At 31.4% G+C, this 23,554-nt stretch overlaps 2 protein-coding genes and 1 long non-coding RNA gene across 3 annotated transcripts; all 3 read left to right on the plus strand.

The window, feature by feature from the left end:
• The first annotated feature begins 451 nt into the window (after positions 1–451).
• On the plus strand, positions 452–806 carry LOC107960860 (uncharacterized). Its single transcript, XR_005926745.1, has 3 exons — positions 452–493; positions 605–676; positions 759–806. It is a non-coding gene; the product is annotated as an uncharacterized lncRNA (long non-coding RNA).
• Positions 807–6,527: 5,721 nt separating this feature from the next.
• Positions 6,528–8,018, plus strand: LOC121228957 (uncharacterized). Its single transcript, XM_041112003.1, has 4 exons — positions 6,528–6,766; positions 6,847–7,047; positions 7,116–7,202; positions 7,854–8,018. The coding sequence occupies exons 1-4, from the start codon at positions 6,692–6,694 to the stop codon at positions 8,016–8,018; spliced, it is 528 nt and encodes a 175-aa protein (XP_040967937.1). The 5' UTR covers positions 6,528–6,691.
• Positions 8,019–13,299: 5,281 nt separating this feature from the next.
• LOC107960346 (very-long-chain aldehyde decarbonylase CER1) lies at positions 13,300–17,149 on the plus strand. Its single transcript, XM_016896684.2, has 10 exons — positions 13,300–13,505; positions 13,587–13,807; positions 13,877–14,109; positions 14,193–14,412; positions 15,320–15,698; positions 15,795–15,902; positions 15,981–16,181; positions 16,271–16,369; positions 16,479–16,652; positions 16,740–17,149. The coding sequence occupies exons 1-10, from the start codon at positions 13,425–13,427 to the stop codon at positions 16,914–16,916; spliced, it is 1,893 nt and encodes a 630-aa protein (XP_016752173.1). The 5' UTR covers positions 13,300–13,424; the 3' UTR covers positions 16,917–17,149.
• The last annotated feature ends 6,405 nt before the right edge of the window (positions 17,150–23,554 follow it).

Genomic DNA, 23,554 nt, shown 5'->3' on the forward strand with positions numbered 1-23,554 from the left:
CAAAAATATTTTTTTGACTGCTTTTAACCAACACCTAATTTTTTCTTCCCTATTTTTGTACTATGACGATTGTTAATAAATTTAATTATTACTATAATAGCTATATGAAGTAATATATATGAAGTAAAATTATATTGTATACTAAATATTGTACATATACTTTAATTCCTTGTGTTTTGACTTTTAGGATATAGTTCCATGTGTCTATATTAGTGAATTAATGTTGTATATGTTTCAGTTACTGCTTCCTGCTCCTCCTGCAACTATTGGTTCAACTGAAGCTGCCATTTAATATTCGAATTAATATTTGGTACTGATATAGATAAAGTTTTCATATTTGCTTAAACTGAAATATATTTGGTGCTACTCTTATAATCTTACATGTGTCTGTATTAGTGAATTAATGTTGTATGTATTTCAGTTACTGATTCCTACTCCTCCTGCAACTATTGGTTCAACTAAAGCTGCCATTTAATCTTCGAATTAATATTTGGTACTGATATAGATAAAGTTTTTATATTTGCTTGAACTGAAATATATTTGGTGCTACTCTTATAATCTTACATGTGTCTGTATTAGTGAATTAATGTTGTATGTATTTCAGTTACTGATTCCTGCTCCTCCTACAACTATTGGTTCAACTGAAGCTGCCATTTAATCTTCGAATTAATATTTGGTACTGATATAGATAAAGTTTTTATATTTGCTTAAACTGAAATATATTTGGTGCTACTCTTATAATCTTACATCTGTTCTAGGTACTATCGAGCACCTGAATTAATATTTGGTGCAACTAAATACACCACAGCCATTGGCATTTGTTCTAGGTACGTATAGGTTTCGTTGCTAAATTTTTTTCCTTATTTCTATGCATTTTCACTTTAAATCACTTAACAAATATTACTTTTTTGACTCCAGCCTCTGTTTGCTGGTGAGAGTGGAGTAGACCAAGTACGTTTTATTAAGGTACGTTTTATTTCAAAATTCTAATCAATAATAGTTTTATCATGATGATTTTGGAAAAATTAATATTTTGGGGTTGCGATTTTGTAAAGATTTAATTGCTGGTTCTGTTTGGAGCAGAACTATTTTGTTACCAAATTAATTTTAAATATTTGGTTCAACTTATTTATTATTTGATTCAGCTTAAGTATGAATAAGTATGAATTAATTTTATTACCGTGTAGCTTGCTTGTCCATTAAAATTACAACAATGGCTGACCTTCTCTCCAACCTTAATTTAAATATTTTAAAGATTCAAAGTATATAGGCTGGAAACCTGACGGGTTGCCTTATATCGAGCTGCAAGATATAATGGATCCTCCCTAGGTGTAACAACGCCACGTATGATGAATCTTAAAAAATTCCTTGAAAATAGTTCTATCGAGCTCATTTACTATTGAATATTTATTTCCAATTTACTTATAAAAATTAAACTACGATTCTTTTTTTATATTATTATATTCAAATTACTATTTTTTTATATTAATAATGTTTGATTTTAATATTTACGATTCTTTTTTTATATTATTATATTCAAATTACTATTTTTTTTATATTAATAATGTTTGATTTTTTATTACGATTCTTTTTTTATATTAATATGTACTTAAGAAAAGATGACTTGTAAAACATAAATTAAATTAAGTGTGGACTATTTTAACTGCACATGTGATTTGTCAAATAAAAACGAACGACATGTATATCACTTAATTAAAATAATTTTTATAAATATTATTTAATTAAATATTATTTAATCCCGCTACTTACCTGTAGATACTTGATACTTGATATGTATTATCCATGTGATTTTCCACATCGTGAAATAAAAAACTTACATAATACATAAATATATTTGATATCATAATTTATATAACTTACAAACGTACATAACTTATATAACTTAGATAAATATATAACTTACATAACTTACATAATACTTAAATATATTTATATCATAATTTACATAACTTACATAACTTATATAACTTAGATAAATATATAATTTACATAAATATATATATCATATCATAACTTACATAACTTACATAAATATATTTGATATCATAATTTATATAACTTACAAAACGTACATAACTTATATAACTTAGATAAATATATAACTTACATAACTTACATAATATTTAAATATATTTTATATCATAATTTACATAACTTACATAACTTATATAACTTAGATAAATATATAATTTACATAAATATATATCATATCATAACTTACATAACTTACATAATACTTAAATATATATCATATCATACATAACTAGTTTACGAAATTTACTTAACTTACATAATACATAAATCTATAGTTGAAAATCTCGCAACTTGCCTGAATTAGTTTATACCCATTAGAGACCTGATATTTAGTATAATGGGAAGAAGTTCTCAATTGAGAACATTTAAGTAACTGTAATATGTTGTGAAATTTAGATTTCAAGAACTACCAAATGGATAGGAGTTGGATGAAATTGTCAAGGGTAAGCAATGCCTATCAAAATGGAGTACAAACTTTTCTAAATTTTGCATTTCAAAATGCAAGCCAAGAGAATATGATTCTTTGCCCGTGTAAGAAGTGTGGCAACATTTACTGGCATACTCGTGAAGTTGTCTACGAACATCTAATTGTTGATGGCTTTATTCGGGGGTATAAAAAATGGATTTTCCATGGAGAGTGTACATCTAGTGGAACTTCTTCAACGATTAATCCGACTTATCCTGATACTGATTACCATCAGTATGTTAGACAATATGACATGGAAGGTATGTTGCGGGATGCATTTAATATGCACAGTCATGGTGAGCAATCGTTTCCACCTGACTTTATTGCATCCGCTGATTGTAATATTGGTGGAAATGTTTTTGGCGAAACGGGAACAAGTGCACCTAATGAGGAGCCAAATGAAGAAGCGGCTAAGTTCTACAATTTACTTAATGAAATGAATGAAGAACTTTACGAGGGATCAAAATATTCGAAATTGTCCTTCTGCATTCATCTATTTCACTTAAAATGTTTGGGAGGGTGGACCGGAAACTCTTTTACAATGCTGCTAGAGTTTCTAAGAGAGATGTTTCCATTTGCAAAAATTCCCCAGTCTTGTCAAGATATGAAGAGACTAATAAAAGATTTGGGCCTTGGGTACGATAAAATTCATAGTTGCCCAAATGACTGCATGTTGTACTGGGGTGATCAGAAAAACCAACAATCTTGTCATGTTTACGGTAAGTCTCGTTGGATGAATAGTAATACAGAAGATATGAATACGGATAAAGGTGGGGCACAGTTAAGAAAGAAGCCAGTCAAGGTCTTGCGATATTTTCCCCTGATACCAAGACTTCAAAGACTTTTCATGTCCTCAAAGACAGCCGAATCTATGACGTGGCATAATGATCAACGGACCGATGATGGATTATTAAGACATCCTGCAGATTCTTTAGCTTGGAAATCATTTGACAGTAAATTTCCAAGCTTTGCAAGCGATCCTCGGAATGTGAGGCTTGGGCTAGCAGCTGATGGCTTTAATCCATTTAAAATCATGAGTACTTCGTACAGTACTTGGCCTGTAGTGCTTGTTCCTTACAATTTGCCTCCATGGATTTGCATGAAGCAATCTTCATTTATTTTATCAATGATTATCCCTGGAGAGAAAGGTCGCGGAAATGATATTGACATCTATTTGCAGCCACTTATTGAAGAGTTAAAACAATTATGGTCGGGTGTTGAGACATATGATGTATCGAGAAAGGAGAACTTTAATTTACGTGCAGCTTTATTGTGGACAATTAATGATTTCCTGGCTTATACTAATTTATCAGGTTGGAGTACCAAAGGACGTTATGCCTGTCCTTGTTGTGCTGCGCAAACTTGTTCGAAGTGGTTGTATAATGGGAAGAAGTTCTCTTACATGGGCCATCGTCGGTGGTTAGATGAAAATCATAAATTTAGATTTCAGAGGACTCTATTTGACGGTACTGAAGAGTACAGAGGAGCTCCTGAGCAGACCGTTGGATCTGAAATCTTGTTTATGTTAAAAGATATCAACTTTAGTTACGGGAAGATGAATCAACCACCTATCACGCAAACAAGGAGAAGATCAAGGGATGAATCTGATGATGAATCTGACGAAGAGGATGATCCTAATGAGGCGGAGTTGTGGAAGAAAAGGAGTATTTTTTTTAGTTGCCTTATTGGGAGCACAACATTTTACGCCACAATCTTGATGTCATGCATATTGAGAAGAATGTCTGCGAGAACATAATTGGGACAATTTTAAATGTCGATGGAAAATCTAAAGACAATCTTCAGAGCCGACTTGATTTAGTTGACATGAGAATCCGGCGTGATCTTCATCCTCAAGTACTTCCGAATGGGAAATATCGGTTGCCGCCTTCTATTTTTTCAATGTCAAAGAAAGAGAAAGAAGTTTTCTGCATGGTGTTGAAGGATATAAAGGTCCTAGATGCGTATGCGTCAAATATATCTCGATGTGTGAGTTTCAAAGATAGAAGATTATATTCATTAAAATCACATGATTACCACATCTTGATGCAAGATTTACTCCCAATTGCTTTACGGTGCTGTATGTCAAAAAATGTAACGTTCTGTATAATTGAACTATCCAATATAATGAAAGCTATCTGTGGCAAAGTTTTGAATGTCGAAGAACTTGAGAAAGTACAGGATCGAGCGGCTTTGACTTTATGCAATTTAGAGAAGATCTTTCCACCTTCCTTCTTCACTATTATGGTGCACTTGGTAATCCATCTCCCTCACGAAGCAATCCTTGGTGGACCGATTTTTTATCGATGGATGTATCCTATAGAAAGGTGCTAATTTATTTCTCAAGTATTCATTCATTCACCTCTATACATTTAGTTACAACTTTTGATAAATATTGTATATCGTGTTTAGGTTCCTGAGCAAATTGAAGTCATATTGTCGCAATAAGCGTTATCCAGAAGGATCAATTGCTGAAGGCTACTTGGCAGAAGAGTGCATGACCTTCTGTTCTAGATATTTAGAAGATGCTGAAACACGATTAAATAGACCAAGTAGAAATGCTGGGCTCAATGATCATGACTTGGCCGAAACTTATTTATTTCAAAGTTATGGAGAACCAATCGGCAAAGTTGAAATTGCAGAATTAGATGATATATCGTGGATACAGGCACATCGATATGTACTTTTTCACCACGATTCAATTGAACCGTTACGCAAGTAAGTTCTAAAATTTCCTCACATATTTGTCGTTTTGATTTGTTTATCTTCTAACCAAATACACTTGTTTTTAACATAGTGAGTACAAACAAATTTTGAGATCTCGTGCACGCTCTCGAAGATTGCAACATCGAGAGATTAATAAGTTATTCACAGAATCTTTTCATGAATGGTTAAGTCAAACGGTATGTAACTAAAGTTAATAAGTTACATATAATCCCGAAATTTAGTTAATTATTCAATTTACTTTCGATTCAATAGGTTTGGAGTGGAAAGGACGTCAATGATGAAGTTAAATGGCTTTCCCAAGGTCCGAACAGAATAATAAAAAGATATAGTGCTTTCCTCATCAATGGATACAGATTTCATACAAAGTATCGTGAGAGAATGAGGAGAACTCAAAATTGTGGATTTGTTGTTAATTCTTCAATTACGAGTTATGCTAGTGCTAGGGACAGTAATCCGGTTGAGGGTAATGTGGAGTATTACGGACTTATTACCGACATTATTGAGTTGGATTACTATGGCAGATGGAAAGTTGTCTTATTTCGGTGTGATTGGGCTGATGTTAATACTGCTCGAGAAATTAAAGAAGATCAATTTGGTTTTACAATGTTGAATTTCTCTCGCTTGATTCACACTGAACAACAATTGATGGACGAGCCTTATGTATTTTCCTCTCAAGTGAAACAAGTTTTTTATTCGAAAGATCCAACTGATGAGGGTTGGTATGTTGTACTCCGGAACACCCCTAGAGACTTGTTTGAAATGGGTAATGAAAGTAGAGATGACATCGTTGAAAGATTAGAAACATTACCTTTTCCAGAACAAAACTTAGATGAAAATATCCCTAGTACTAATACACAACATCAATGGGTTCGACATGATGTGGATGAAGATATTTACGAATAATCATGTAGTAAGATTTTACAATTTTTAAATTATATGTAATATTATAATTTTAATCTTTATCATGTTATATAATTTAACTATTTTATATGTACTACTATTGTTGTAATTTGTTACTAAAACTTTAATTATTTTATGTGTTTTGCAGGAAAAATGCGTAGAAGAAGAGTACGAGATTTAAGTATTGTCCAGAATACTCCAAATTCGGAAGAAAGAAATAGTGAACAGCAGACAGTTGTTGGATCTTCGAATGTGCCGGAAACACTTGATGAGCCTGAAGAATTTCAAAGTAATATTATGTTCATTTTACATGTGTTGACTTTTATTATTGAATTATTTGTCAATTTTAATATAATAATAGTATATCATTTTTCAGCTGAAAGTGGTGGGACGCGCAGAGTTCGAGGACGTACGCTACTTAGAGATTTATACGACTTAGATCCTGTCGAGCGTGTTAAAGTAAGTAGAAATACTCATGGTCAGCCTGTTGGATCTGAAGCTCGACTTTTAGCAGGCTATTTGGGCATTTTAGCACGAAATGCAAATATGTTGCCCATCAACTACGAATCATGGCATCACATGCCTGATAGCAACAAAAACCAGGCTCTCGCTAATATTAAGGTAACAAAATGTGAATGCAATTTATAATACTTTGGTTTAAGTTTCATTTATATTTACATTCTAAACTTATGTTTTTTTAGGAGAGATTTGCTTTAGAAGTCTCCGATGATTATATCAAGAAGGCATTAGGTAAAAGATGGAGAGACAATAAAAGCACTTTAAAGAAACAATATTTTAAGAAAGACATAAGCCTTGAGGAAAAACTGAGAAATGTTCCGCCAGGAATGCTGAGGTATCAATGGGAAGATGCGGTTAGATTTTGGAATTCAAAGAAAGGAGAGGTATTGCGTATTTCCAAACTCTTATATATAGTGTTTACTATATACGTAATAATAATTTTATTATGTAGGACCGTGAGCGAGTTGGAACAAGCAGCAGGCAAAAACAAAAATTCACGCACACGGCAGGGTCGAGAAGTTTTGCTTCTGTAGCTGAGGCCGAGGTATTATGAATTTATTAATTCTTTCAAATATTAATAACTTTCTATTATTAAATAATATTCTTACTACTATATTGTAGGAAGTCAAATCCGGACAAAAAGTTGGACGCCTTCAGCTTTTTGAGATTACGCATAGGAAGAAAGATGGATCTCCTATGACATCCGAAGCTGGAGAAATTATGGTATATTCATTTAATAATATTTGATTTATTCTAAATATTTATAATCTTTAATTATAATTGTTTAATTCAATTCATCATTAGTAGTTTTAAAAAATGTTAAGTTATGTTGCATTTCTTTTTATTATATATTTTGTTTCTAATTCTTTAATTGATTTTTTAGGAGAAACTAAAGGAGAAGAAGGCGGAATATGAAGCGATTGCTTCGAGTGATAGTTCTGTTAATCTTGAGAACATTGATAACAGAATTATCACTGAAGTTTTGGGTCCTGAAAGGTACGGTCGGGTTCGATTTCAAGGATCTGGTGTTACCCCGACCCAATATTTTGGATCCGGCTCCCAGCAATACATGCCTTCCGAAAGTCAAGCTCAAGCTGAAGTTCAGAGGTTAAGAGACCAGATAGCTCAGATGCAAGCGAACACGGTTGAGCAAATTGCCGAGGTTCAACGAAAATATGAAGAACTCCAGCAACAACTTATAGCGGAGGCAGCAGAGAAGGAGGCAGCGGCTGCAACGAGAGAGGCAGAGGCACGAGCGATGGTAGCAGAACAGAGCAAAAAGTACGATGACCTCCAGCTACAGCTTCAGCAGATGATGCATATGTTTCAACAATCGCAAAAGCCGCCGTCTTAGACATTAGTTTTCTTATTGTAAGAATTTTTTTTAAGTTTTGTCACGTTTAACATTATTGTAAAAATATTTTAAATTATACTTTATTTATTAATTATATCATATATCTTTAGTTAAATTTGAAGTATCATTTAGAATTAATGTTTTTGGTTGTATTTTTTATGTTAAATTTGCTGTTTTTGGCTGCATTTTTATGTTTTTGGTTGTATTTGGTTGGATTTTAATGCAGGAAGGGCTGGATATTGGTGAAAAAAAATATTACAAATCTGCCAAAATTAGCGGCGTTTGTAAAAAAAGCGCCGCTAAACGCCTTGACCTTTAGCAGCGCTTTTGCCCCAAACGCCGCTAAAAGCCCTAACCTTTAGCGGCGCTTTTCCCCAAATGCCGCTAAAAGCCTTGACCTTTAGCGGCGCTTTTCCCACAAACGCCGCTAAAAGCCTTGACCTTTAGCGGCGTTTTTTCCCAATAAACGCCAAAAATTTTTGTGGCGTTACATATAGCCGCGTTTTTTGCGGCGTTTTAGAAAGCGCCGCTAAAAGTTTTAGTGGCGCCTAAAAGCGCCGCTAAAGGCTGAAAAAAGCGCCGCTAAAAGTCTATTTTCCTATAGTGTATACACATATCAATACACTTATTACTTTAATAGACTTTTTATTTTAAAATACTTTTTGTTTTATGATTTTTTTAATATTCTCTTTATATATATATGAAATTATTTTTAGAAACTTCCTTTTTGTAATTTTAAAATTATTATTTTTGAATATTTCTTTATATTATATTACTTATGTGTTTTATATGGCCTATCATTTAAATGTTTTGATATAAGGATATGTGTGGTTTTTAGGCCAACTTAAAATTTATATGTACGTTTTTGGGCATTATGTTTTGTCATGTATTTTTTTATATCATATTTTTTTTATTATCATGTATTTTGTTAACTTCTAGATAAATTCGTGTTTAAAATATTTTACGTGCAATTTGATTCAAATTTTTATTCTATAATATCTATTCCAAAAATCATATAGCTACCCATAGTTCTCACGCAAATTTGTCAACCTATATATGGGTCCATTTATTCGTTATTATTTTAAAAACGTTTTATAGCACATTGACTTCTAAGTGCTATGTTTTTTTTATATCTTGCATTGGTTATTCTATATCATGCTATGTATATTATTGTGGCATATTATTGTATGTATTGTTTTGCTTGTATGATTGTTATATTATCATTTTCGTTATTGTATTATTATATCAATTATCCTCCATGCACTATTGTAATCGGGTTGCATTTTTAGGTTAGCTATATTTAATTATTAGTTTGTTAATTGATTGTATCTCGTATGTGCCGGTTATCCCATATCATCATTTTTCACTCGGTTTGCGAGATGTGGTTTTTATAAAATTCAAATCTTTATGATTAACTTCGTCTCATTTCAAAAATGCATTAATACATTTTAAGCTAGTTTTATAAGTATTCATTTAAAAATTCTCTAAAACGAAGACGAGATTCGATATTTGGCAATTCACGGAATAGTTCCCTAACGTGTTGGGTTGCAATTTCGCGGTTGCTCAAAATAATCGAATATCCCTTCAAAATTTCACTCATGCCTTTTAAAAATTCTTTTAAACGAAGGCGATGTGCGATATTTGGCAATTCGCGGAATAATGCCCTAACGTGTTGGGTTGCAATCTTGCGGTTGCTCAAAATAATCGAATATCCCTTCAAAATTTCATTCATGCCTTTTAAAAATTCTTTAAAACGAAGGCGATACTTGATGTTTGGCAATTCAAGAATTGTGCCCTATCGTGCTGGGTTAAAAATTCTTTAAAACGAAGGCGATACTTGATGTTTGGCAATTCAAGAATTGTGCCCTATCGTGCTGGGTTGCGATTTCTCATTTGTTCAAAATAATCGAATCTTCCTTTAGAATTTCACTCATTTTTTTAAAATTTTAAAATAAGGCAAGGTCCGATGTCTAGAAATTCGAGGAATCGTGCCCTACTGTGCTGGGTTTCGATTTTTTTCGTTGAACTAAACAATTGGGCATCCTTTTATAGTTTTTCAAAAAAAATAAACTTTCGGAAGTCGAAACAAGAAGATTTTTGGCAATCAACTCGGGTTATTCAAAAAAGAACCACATTTCAAAAACATCTTTAAATTTTAGACATAAGGACAGTATTTAATCGATTCGGTACCAATTTTGGACATAGTGAGGGTGCTAATCCTTCCTCATACGTAACCGACTCCCGAACCTGTTTTCTCAAAAGTTCGTAGACCAAAATCGTCGTTTTAGTAAACCAAAATGTTTTATTAAAATAACCGAATTCTTAGGTGATCCGGTCACACCAAAACAAAAGATCAGTGGTGGCTCCATGTTTTTATTTTCAAAAAGTCGATTCCTGTTTTTTTTAAAATTAAATTTTAAATAAAAAGGGATGGTTTCGACATCCATAATACTACAATATTAGACTAAGGGTGGGTTTGGAGCGGCGGTGCGGTGCGGTGCGGTGCGTTTAGCTTACTTTTTGTCTCACGCTACAGTATCGCTACAGTATCTAATCTCACCTCCACCGCTATTTTTACACTAACCGCAAGTAAACGCACCGCCCATCTAAACTCACCTTAAATTAGGTAGAATTTTTCAGTAAAAATTTGTTTCAGAATCACATTTTACACAAAACAAGTCCCAAGTATCGATACCACCACTAAGGTATCGATACTATAACTTAGGTATTGATGCCCTATGTTGTATCAACACTGGTCTAAGCTTCAAAGTTGAAAATTTTAAGAAAAAAACCTCAAATATCGATATTTTGCTCAAATATCTATACTTTTTTCAAAGTATCGATACTTGACCTTTGGTTTCAATACCAAAATGTCATTATGTGATTTCTTTTCAGTTTGGGTTGATTTGCCCAATTAGTCTTTCACCTTTTGTCCATTTAGTCCTGTTTGCTTCACCATTTAAAACTATATCAATTCACCTCTCTACTTTGCATTTTTAACTACCCATTCCATATTTATAACTTCTAACTCATAGTCATGTGTAATATTTCATGTAAATTAAACAAGTTTCACACTTTACATTTTAGTCTTTTGACGTATTCTTACAAAAATACTTACCTAGGTACATGCCATTTAATGTAATAACAGAAAATAAAACTTTACCCTTTTTCTTGGGTCCACTGATGTGTTGATGTGATGAGATGCGACCAATCCACCATGTCTTTTACTTACTTCTATATACCTATGCATATAAAACACGCATTAAGCTTTCGCAAACTTAATAAGTACAACCAGAAATTTAATTAATATTTTCATCTGTCACAGAACTTAATTTCTTATTAATATTTACACTATCATTTAATGACTTGTTTGTATTCATCATTCATGATCTATCATCCAATTTATAGGTTTTTTCAATTAAGTCCATTATGACATAGTTATTCATTATTCATCAATTAACCATATTTAATATTTTTCATTCTTATAACACTTAAGTCACATGACTGTGTTTCAATTTCTCATTTCACTATTTAAAGTTCCATGTATTTCACTATTCTTATTTTAACCATATAATTTCTCAAGTTTCATAATTTGATTACTTTTCAATATATATAATTTTTATAATTCAATAGTCAAATAAAACAATCTTGTACCTTTTTTTTGGAGGCTTAGTAGACTTAACATAACACATAGGATATACGAAATATAATAGAACATCGCCGAAGTGGATAAACAGAGATGCATTGAATTGTATAAGCAGAGAGCATAAATGTGCTAGACAGAGAGAACTGATGTGCTGATAATCAGAGCGCATGCTAAGGTTCTTTAATGGCATGCCACTAATATCCCACTAGTTCCTATCTCGTCTCTTTAGACAAATCATATCAAATACAGATACATTTGCACTTTTCAGAACGAAACTTTTAATTTTACATTTATTTTACTTTAGTCCTTGTAACCACAATTCATATAACCTAAGGTTTCCACTTTCCATTGCACTTGTAACATATTTTGATGCTTAATAATATTCTCATATTTCACTACAAATTCTCATTATATTATTCACATGTCACTTTTGCATATCATACAATTTAGTCCTTAAGACATCAATTCAATAAATAGAACTCTCATTGCTTTTAATATAAGTAACATGTTTCATTACTTAATATAATTCCCATAATTCGTCACTAATTTTTATCATATCCATCTCCTATCACATTTACACTTATCACTACAAGTAACACATTTCATTACTTAGTAAAATCCAAATAATTCATTATAAATTTTTACTATATCCTATACATATAATTTTTACACAGTTTTCAATTTAGTCCTTATCTTTACCATGTTTCATCATATACTTTCAAGCATCATCATATCATCTCACATATCAATTCTTTCACATATTTCACTTCGAGTACACACTTACTTATAATTATCACACTACCATAAAATTTTCTGTCTTTTAGGATTGAGTCTCTTTTTTTTTCCTCATTTTTCAATCATTTTCTTGTCTTTCTTCCTTTTTCTTTTTAACATATATTTAGTAAACGCAACCAATTTATCATTCCCATATGCCTAATTGTTATCAAGTCTTATTCCTCATTATAGAATATGTAAACTTATCACCTTATCAAAGTATTTATTCATTTAATTAAACCTATCTATTAACAACATATTTTAAATAAATAATAATATAATTGTAGTTACTATACAAAGCTTGGAATTAAACTTTCTTCTCCATTTTTCCTTCATAAAAAAACTATCCAAATATTCTTTTTTTAATTATTACACTTTTTACCCTCCAATCCTAAATCATGACACTCTCCATAATTTTTTAACATAATTACCATTTTACCCTTCATCTTTTTCTATAATTTCATGTATGATTCATACTTCATTTTGGTTTATTTACACCTCTAAGTCTCTCCTCCTCTTTCCATAATTCAATTTAATTATTCTATCTTTTATTATTAGTAGATTCCGGATTTATTTTTTTTCTCAAAGCAAGACTTTTCCCGTTGCCTTCAGTATCTGTTTTCGTTGTCTTATAATACTGATAATCTTTGATTTCTGACTTTATCAAATTATAACTATATTATCACTTAATTGCCACTGCTCCGAGCTTCGGAAAATTTATGTTAGATAAAAAAAAAATTACCAATATTGATAAGATTAACAACATATTAGGTCTTCATTTAATTGATAGAGCAGGAGCAGCTGAGACTTACAGTTGGGCACAATAAATGGATGAGTTGGTCGGTTGATTTTAGTTGGTTTGTTCTACAAAGTCTTAAATCTTGATAAAGAAAGGGCCACCATTACTTGTCAATCTGTAAGAGTAAAAACTCTACACTCATAATACTATATATAATATCCACTTCCAAAGACATTTGCATATGTAGATGCCATATAGCTACTTAAGCATGGCTTCTAAACCAGGAATCCTCACTGACTGGCCATGGAAGCCTCTTGGAAGCTTTAAGGTCTTGTTGATTTCATTTTTTAAATTTTACGAGTTCTTTTTTTTTTTAAATTTTAATTTGTGGTTTGATGGATTTTTACAGTATATACTCCTAGTTCCTTTGATAACGGAACACATATACTCGTTTATGGAGAAGGATGAAGATATAGACGTGTCCAAGCTGGTATTATTCCCATTTATGTTATGGAGAATGCTTCATAACCAGCTATGGATTAGCCTTTCTCGTTATCTAACTGCCAAAGGCACCAACAAGATTGTGGACAAGGGCATTGAATTTGACCAAGTGGACAGGGAGAGAGACTGGTGAGCAACAAAAATTTTTTTTTTTAATTACTCAATGACGACAATTAATTAATTAATGGCTGCATGCAGGGATGATCAAATAATGTTCAATGCAATCCTGTTTTACTGGGGCAACAAATACGTTCCAGGAGGTTCACACTTACCCTTTTGGAGATTGGATGGTGTGATTATAACCATGTTGCTCCATGCCGGCCCTGTGGAGTTCCTTTATTACTGGCTTCATAGAGCACTGCATCACCATTATCTTTACTCTCGATACCATTCTCATCATCATTCCTCCATTGTCACTGAGCCTATTACTTGTAAGACTTCATCACCTACGTACGTAATTTAATCAATCAATCCACATGGTTATATGGCACTGATCCATCTGTGGTTGTGGCAGCTGTGATTCATCCATTTGCAGAGCACATTGCATACTTCCTCCTGTTTGCAATACCCATCTTGACAACGGTGCTAACTGGTACTGTCTCCATTGTTGCCCTAGCTGCTTACATTACTTACCTGGACTTTATGAACAATATGGGCCACTGCAATTTCGAGCTTATTCCTAGCTGGCTCTTCACCCTTATCCCTCCTCTCAAGTACATCATTTATACTCCATCGTAAGTCCTTCACTCAATTAAATAATTTTAAATTAAATGCCTACCTACGATACTTTATTGTGTAAAGACGGTCTTGCTTTAACAACAGGAGTATTATGATAATATTTTTATTTTATTCATGCATTATACTTGCTATCTTAGTTATTACAGTGTATGCTACTGCACTTTAAATGAAGTCACGAGCAAATTATAAACAAATAAGATAATTTGGGTAAAAATATTTGTTTGTCCACAATTTTGTTCTATCTGGGTTCAAGATACAAGACTTTTGAAGGCAACCAAGAATAAGGATACTTATATAGGTTCATTAAAAGTAAAACTAAAATTACTAAGGAATATTTATAAAATATATTTTATTTAATTTTAATTACAAAAATTAATTGAGTATATTGATACCTAAACAAAGACATTTTATTAATCAAATCCTTTCATTACAAATATTATTAATTTTTCATTTTGTGACGTATCAAATTTTCCTAAACTTTAAAATTAACTAAAAATTTTAAATTTAAAAAAAAGGTCAAGATAGTTAACCTTTGCTAGGTCTCCTCGTAATTTTAATATGGTTGAATATTTAATTTTAGGTTTTTAGAATTTTCGAAGGTTTAACACATAGTCAAAGTCATTTTTTTTATATAATTTATAGTTTTAATTTGATTTTCGTTGGTACTTTTTAAAGTTTTTATTTAGTTTTTGCGATAAAGTTCTCTCTTTTTTTTTCTTTTTTTTTTACTTTCATTTTTTTTTGTTAATTTCAGGTTTTCTCTTTTATTTCTTTAATTTTAGATTATTTTTAAAATATTAATCACTATTAATTATTTTTAATCAGTATGCTTTCCTTAAGCATAATAATTAATGATAATAACACCTAGTAAGAGTATGAATATATTTTGTGAATACTGGACAGGTTTCATTCGCTGCACCACGTACAGTTTAGAACCAATTACTCGTTGTTTATGCCATTTTATGATTACATCTATGGCACAATGGACAAATCTAGTGATACCTTATATGAAAAATCACTGAGAAGGAAAGAAGAATCACCCCATGTGGTGCATCTAACGCACCTAACCACACCCGAGTCTATTTATCATCTCCGACTTGGATTTGCCTCTTTCGCTTCTAAACCGTACACACCATCAACTTGGCACATGTGGCTTCTTTGGCCTGTCACACTGTGTTCAATGATGCTTACCTGGATATATTGTTTCACTTTTGTTGTCGAAAGCAATCGGTTTCATAATATCAGACTACAGACCTGGACTATACCCAAGTACAACATACAGGTATAGATATCAACAACATGACTTTTTAATTCTTGTTTAAGACACTAATCCATCATAACTAGTTTCTACTGCATCTTGTGTTCATTTCATTTGTAGTACCGCTCGAAATCACAAAAACAATCGACCAATAACTTGATTGAAGAAGCCATATTAGAGGCAGAGGAAAAAGGTGTTAGAGTGTTGAGTCTAGGCCTCATGAACCAGGCAAGTATTTTGCCCCTATAAACATATATAGATATCTCTATAACAAGAAAAAACCATGATGATGAAATAAATGAGCAGGCTGAAGAGCTGAACATGTATGGTGGGGTGTTTATACAAAAACATCCCCAGCTTAAAGTGAAGTTGGTAGATGGGAGTAGCTTGGCAGTTGCAGTTGTGTTAAATAGCATACCCAAGGGAACTACACAAGTAGTCCTTAGAGGCAAGCTGACTAAAGTTGCTTGTGCTCTTGCCTTTACGCTATGCCAAAAGCGCATTCAAGTACGTACATGCATTATTAATTAGATAACTCTAATTCCAAACCTTCAACCACTTTTTTCTCTATCATTTTCATTTACGTATCACCGTAGGTCTCTGTATTACGTGAGGATGAATATGAAAAGCTTGATAAATTACTTGGCACCAAGTCTGAGGGTAAATTGGTTCTCTCAAAAAGTTACACTTGTAAGGTACCTAAGCCGGTTCTCAATTATCACATTAAAGTACAATGCCTATCCTATTCCTAATGAAAACTAGGTTGAATATGATATTGGATGATGAATAATATATATGTTGCAGACATGGTTAGTTGGAGATGGATTGAGTGAAGTAGAACAAAAGAAAGCAAGCAAAGGAACTCTATTTATTCCCTTCTCGCAATTCCCACCAAAGAAGTTGAGGACGGACTGCTTCTATCATACCACACCGGCTATGCAAACTCCGTTGGCCTTTGAGAATGTGGATTCTTGTGAGGTTTGGCCATCAACATTTACATACTCCATTTAACTCATTGTAGATATTGATGCTCATTCTTTCATCGCTTTGTTCTACTTTGTTCAGAACTGGTTGCCGAGGAGGGTGATGAGCGTATGGCGTATAGCTGGGTTAGTACATGCACTGGAAGGATGGGAGGAACATGAATGTGGTTACACCACGTCAAACATTGAAAAAGTCTGGGAAGCAACTGTCAAGCATGGATTTCAGCCTCTAAGGGTCCCTACTCATTTAAACTCCTAGATATTTTGTCACCCCTCCCCCCCTCTCTCTCTATATAACATCATATCATATCTTATGGTCTTTTGAATTATAGAAGTATAGTTTTAACTACTAATGGTGGACCACATCATTGTCTCATTTCACGGTTTGTGAGAATTTCAAAGTTAAATTAGATAAGGTTTAGGTTGTTATATTTGTAAACTCTTTTTTTTATTATAATATAGTTTATTTGTATTAAAAAAAACAATTAGTTACTATTTTTTGCCGATAAGTGCTTAGCTAATTTATAGAAACAAATTGGGGTGCTTTCTTAGTGTAAGTTTATTACTATGTTTTGATGCTTTCAAAAGATTATTAAGTACTTGTATTTTAGTATTATTTGTATTAAGGTGTTTATTTTATTTAAATATGGGTGAAATATGTTTTATGGTGTTATTGAGATGAAAGGGTGTTTGTTGCAATGATTTATACTAACCTTTGGTTAGTTTTACTTATATATATATATATAAAATAAATTTTTAATTGAGTTGGTGTCACGAGTCAATCAGGCATCAACTCGGTTAGGAAAATTACGATTTTAATATTTTTAATATTTTTAATTAAGTTGGGAGGGAATTATGGCTAGTTTTAAACATTATATATATATTTTTTTAAAAATTGAATTATGTTGTAACTATATGCGTAATTACTTCAATTCTCACCCTCCCTCCTAAGAATTGAAAACTATAATTGGGTGCTCCAATTAAAACCAGTTCAATGGGATTTGCCAATTAATAGTTATTCAAACATGTTACACTTATAATTACAAACAATTGCATCCAAATCCGATTACTACGTGACTTTCCAAACACTATCTTAAAATTTTTCGTTTTTACTTTATATTCAACAAGATCCTAAAATTAAACAATTGTGTTATTAATTTCTATATCATATTATTTTTAAACGTAATTTAATATATTATGATTAATAAATACTATAGTTTTTAGCAAATAAAAACCAAGTTTTTTTATATCCATTTTATATGAAAATTAAAAAAAAATTTACCTAACAAACTGTACTCCCTCCAAAATTAAATTTGCATAGATTACATTGGTTTACATTGTTATTTCATTAATAATACATGACAACCAATCATAACTTATTCATAACTATAAGAAGGGGGAAAAGACAAATTAACATACATAACACTCAAACCAATGCATAAGGCCTGAAAATCAAGCTTTTAAATTAATTCCTCCTACCCTTCTTCTGATTTTGTATCTTCCTTTCAAAATACTTGGCAAACAACTTATAATTCATTCGGTAGAAGAGATACATAAGAATTAGTCCATTCACTAACTCAATTCCATATCCCAACATGATTACTTTCCACCCAAATTCAAGCCATGAATCTTTATCTTTCTTTGACAATGAAGGTGGTAGTGGTGATGAACCTTTGAGATAACATTTCTTTGACAATTGATTCCCACATAGTTTTGGGTTGTCCTTCAATGAGTTATTTTTGAATGTGCCAAATTGTTTACCTTGTCGTATAAGTTCGATTGTAACACCCCATACCCGATCCGATTACTAGGTCTAAATAACAATGTGCCACATTCGTTGTTAGAGAAAGTATGAATACAAAAACATTTAATTAGTAATACAATTCATGCAAACATAAGCTTTATAGTAAAAAAATGATATACAACATTTCTTGGGACTTATACGAGCCTACGTGCGCTTTAAAGTTAACTTGAGATTGAAAAAGAACCAAATTGAAAATTTTCCAAAATTTCAATCAGGTATCAATACCATAGCCAGGTACCTATGCCAATTTTAGCTTTGATGTTTGGAAAAATTGAATAAAAATAAATAGGATCGATACCTCTAAAATATCGATACCCTTCCCAAGGTATTGATACCTCATAGAAAAATTTCAGAATTTGCATTTGGTACCTACTTTATTCCAACTCTTTATCAGCTATTCCAAAACATCACTAAAAACAAGTTCAATTCATACCTAAACATACTAAAAAACATGTACTATACTTAATTAATAACTTACATCTTCATTATCAATCTCAACAATGCAATCATTCATTTAGCCAACATTTTATCATTCATAAAACATACCATTCCCTAATCAAAGAATACATGTCAATATATTAACCAAATACTAATTTGATTCATACCAATTCACATCCAATGGTTCCATTTCATATGTCTCATGTTCATTGACGACATTTACCAAATCATGCTACTTTCAATCAAGCATTAACATTGCCAAAATTCAACAAGCACATAACACACATACATTTCAATCACAAACCAAACATGTAAACTTAAATCATTTACAAATCATACTATGCTACATATATCAACTTGCATATACATGATTATATTCATTTTCCAACTTCCAAATTAGCATTTTTAAACATAGGAAAATACTAAATTGACTTTACTAGGTACATTCCATTTAATTAACAAAATAAATTCACCAACTTTATTGAGTTTGGGATTTTGACTGGATGCTGATGTCGGTGCTCGGGATCTCGTATAAACCTAACTTGTGCACTGAAAAAAATCTCGTATGTTGAGTAATAAACAAAACAGTAAATCTATGATTCAACAAAGTAAATAAACATATGCAACATGCAACTATGACATTCCTAATTTAGTCTCATACTATTTTATGAAACATATATTCATCTTCTCAAAAGCAAGTATATAATAAATTTACATCCTAACTTATTATATTTGTAATCAAGTCAACCAATTTCATAGTCCATTTGGCTCTATTCAATTACTATATTTAGTTACAATTATATCCATTCATTTTTCATACTTAGCATGCATATACACACAAACATCTCATTTCCTACCACATTTCATATCAACTTCACCTATACCAATCCACATTAAAACAGGTAATTTCATACACCAAACATCTCAAATTTATATGTGAAAATATACCAATTCAACTAAGCATCACCAATGCCAAATCATGCATTTCTAAACCACATATCTACCGTATACTTATAAATTAGAGTTACCAAGCTTTACATCTTCAGTATAAATGTGTTAAGTGTAAAAAACTAACACCAATTCATCCCACTTCTATTCAATCTATATAGACACTTCATTATGTTTATAGTAGCAACATTTCAAACATATCAATATCCAAACATTCCATTATTAGTCCTATTTTCGGTTTACCACTTATAATATCACCTAATTTCTTTTTTTTTCTAGAGTCTTCCAACTCGTTTGAATTAATTTTGCCCTCCAGGGTTTGATTTCATTTGATTCACATACACTATTGTATTATTACAACATTTAGTTGGCATTAAATCACAAAATACATTAATATAATCCTAATAACCTGACTTGGATTTTAAAGGCAGATACTCGGATTAGTCAATCTACATCTCAATCTGGCACTGTAGTGTATCATCGGCTAACCTAAACTATAGACATGTACAATTAATAAAGTAAACAATTTGCAATATCATCATGGAGTGCAATTCAAATCTCATTTTATTTCAATTCAACAGCATTTTATCAATTTATCATGTAATATAACATATTTCAACTCAATTTCATACCAATTTCTTGTATCGGTAAAGTCATGCAACTTTCTATTCTATTCAATTTAGTCCTTGTTTCAATACTCAATTCCAACCAGAACATTTCACTCAATAATTATTAATAACTTACCTCAATATTGTATAATGCAGTACATCATGAATATGGAATAACTAAATTAGCTTCGATTCATAGAAATACAAGCCAAAAGCTTGCGTCAATCATGACGACTCGTGCCTTTCCTGTAACACCCCTCGCCCTACCCGATCGTCGAGTCCAAGTTATGAGATGCTACAACAATTTCCAAAATGAATACTTATGAAACATTGAAGTTAAACCATTCAAACATATAAACATTTCAAAATTTCAGTCACAACATGATCAATGAACATTTTTGTGACTCAATCGAGCTTATGAAAGATCCTCAAGTTGACTCGAACATGAAGAAAGACCATATTAGGATAAACGAATCTCCAAAACACACAAAACAATTTGGATTTAAACACCATACAAGACCCGAGCATGAAGAAGGACTAAAACACACTACGTGACTTATAAAGTCGTATGCTATCTCCATGTAAGTGTAGCACGTAAGTTCACAGTCTCCAAACACACCACACTATCTATGAGGAATGGAGCTATGCTCAACATTCCCTTATCTCTCCAACACTATCTCCGGACCACAATGCCCAACATATAATAAAAAGGGTGAGTACTCACAATCCTATGGCATTCTAATAATATCCAACGGTTTCAAGTGTTCATATTAGCAACATATCTACTTAATCACATTTTATTTCACAATATAATTGGCTCACATTATTGTTGAGCTCGCACTTAGCATTTCACAATAATATAATTTTGCACTAATCAAAGCTCACAATATCACAAATCTCATAATTCACTTACAGATTCGTGCATACATAAATGCACATTATCAATAAAATTCACATGTTATAAAAATCCATATTATAATATTTATTTTTATGTCTGTTCGCAAGCATTACATAACTCTATACGAATATATATTACGTATATATACATACCTATTTAGTGACCTTTATCATGTCAAATTTTGGTATACATTAAAAGTCCTGTAAATTTATATATTATATAAAACCATACCCATAATTATATATATTGTATAGAATAAAACCATGCATATATATATGATATTATATATATATATAATAAAGCCATGCATATATATTATATATGTATAATTACCTATATATATATATACAACCCCACTCATATATATATTATGTATAACACGCATATATGTATATTAACAACTCCCCTATTTGTATATTATATATATTACACCCACTAATATATATTGTATATACAATAAAGCCCATGTGTATATATTATAAGTTCATGCATCTTACACTATTAAAATCGCATAGTGTATATACTTAATGATTCAATTAAAATTGCAAGGATTTGCACAAAGAAGAAGTCAAGGTTCACATACCATAAGTGGGGGTTTGCAAGCCTCACTTCGACTCTCTAAATCTCGTAATTCATGTTAAAATACGACATACAGATGCACTTACTTGTATCTCACCACGACTTGTTGAACTAGACAACTTTTTGCTTGACTTTATCTTAGTTTGTTGAGGCTCCACCAACATTTTCAGCTTCGGAAAAAAAAATACATATTACTAGGCATTCAAAAACAATCTAGCTTACTTTCTTTATGTTCATACAACGACTCTCCACTCACACATACTTATTTGACTTATTTCATACAATATATTTCGCTTAATTTCTTCTCTCTTTTTTAATTTAATTAAATCCTTAATTCTTGCCTCCTAACCCCCTAACTTATGCCTAATTATAGATCTAGATCTCTAACTTTGCTCAATTTCTTTAATTAATTTTTTTCAAAAAAACATTGTTCATCATCCTACTCAAAAGAAAACCATTTAATTCATGCAATTACTGAAAGATTTTGATAAATTGAAGTAAATCACTTAATCTCATCAAAATATGTTACAAATCATTTTAAAAACATCTCTTAGCTCTTTTTTATGAGATTCACCATTTTTTATGCAAAAGATAGCTTTAAAACCATGGATCTTTAATTTTCTTACTTAGATCTATGAAAATTCAAATTAAAAAACACTTAATAAAAATTTAATACATAAGAAAATAATAGATTTACCTTTAATTCGAAAATCTCCTATAATTTATACCAATTAAGCAAAAACGAGCTAAGTTTAGGTGAGAAATTGGAGAAGAAAGAATGAATATTTTTTTTTTGCAAAATTGAAAGAATAAAAGTGCTTGGATGCCAAGAAAATATAAGAGATGCATAAATTTTTGATAGAAAATTCTCTAATCTAGATCTAACAAAATTTAAAATTGAAAAAAGAAATGGAGAAAAACAAAATAAAAATACATAGATCATGGGTGTGGCTTTTTATAACCAACTAACCTTTTTTCGAAAATAGGCTATTTACACTATAACTTTAACCACTATTTCGAATTAGTCTCTATTAAACTTTACTAATGCCTCGATTATTAATACCATTATTATTTAATTTTATTATTTTATACTATTATTAACTAATTATTTATTTTATCCTATTTTAATTCCTATGACACAAAATCTGATTTTTCTCTTAACCCATAATCTAATGCCCAATTTTACTAACCTAGTTTTCGAGATGTGGCAAATACCTAGTTTTCGAGATGTTGTGTAGAGGTTGGCGGGTAGGATACTGATTTTTTTTTACTGTATGCATACTGTATCTGAGATGGGCTATGGCCCTAATTTATACCTGAAATTGTATCTGAATGGGCTAAGGCCTAAACTGTATCTGAATCTGTAGTGGGCTTAGGCCTCAGACTACGTTTGATTGATAACTGTTGTTTGACTGTATGCATGTCTTCTGTGGGGATTACACACTGAGTTTATGTAAACTTACCCATTTCTGTTTTAGCTGTACAGGTAATCTCCAGACTTAAATGAATCGGTGCGACGGAGGACTCAACAGCGAACACATGTCTATTGAACTGCCATAATTTCATTTATGGTTTCTATTTCCTATTTTTGATGTAAATTGAGACTTTTGGACTGTTTGTCT

The sequence above is a fragment of the Gossypium hirsutum genome, chromosome A05, assembly GCF_007990345.1.
Source record: "Gossypium hirsutum isolate 1008001.06 chromosome A05, Gossypium_hirsutum_v2.1, whole genome shotgun sequence".
NCBI classification, from domain to species: Eukaryota; Viridiplantae; Streptophyta; class Magnoliopsida; order Malvales; family Malvaceae; genus Gossypium; species Gossypium hirsutum.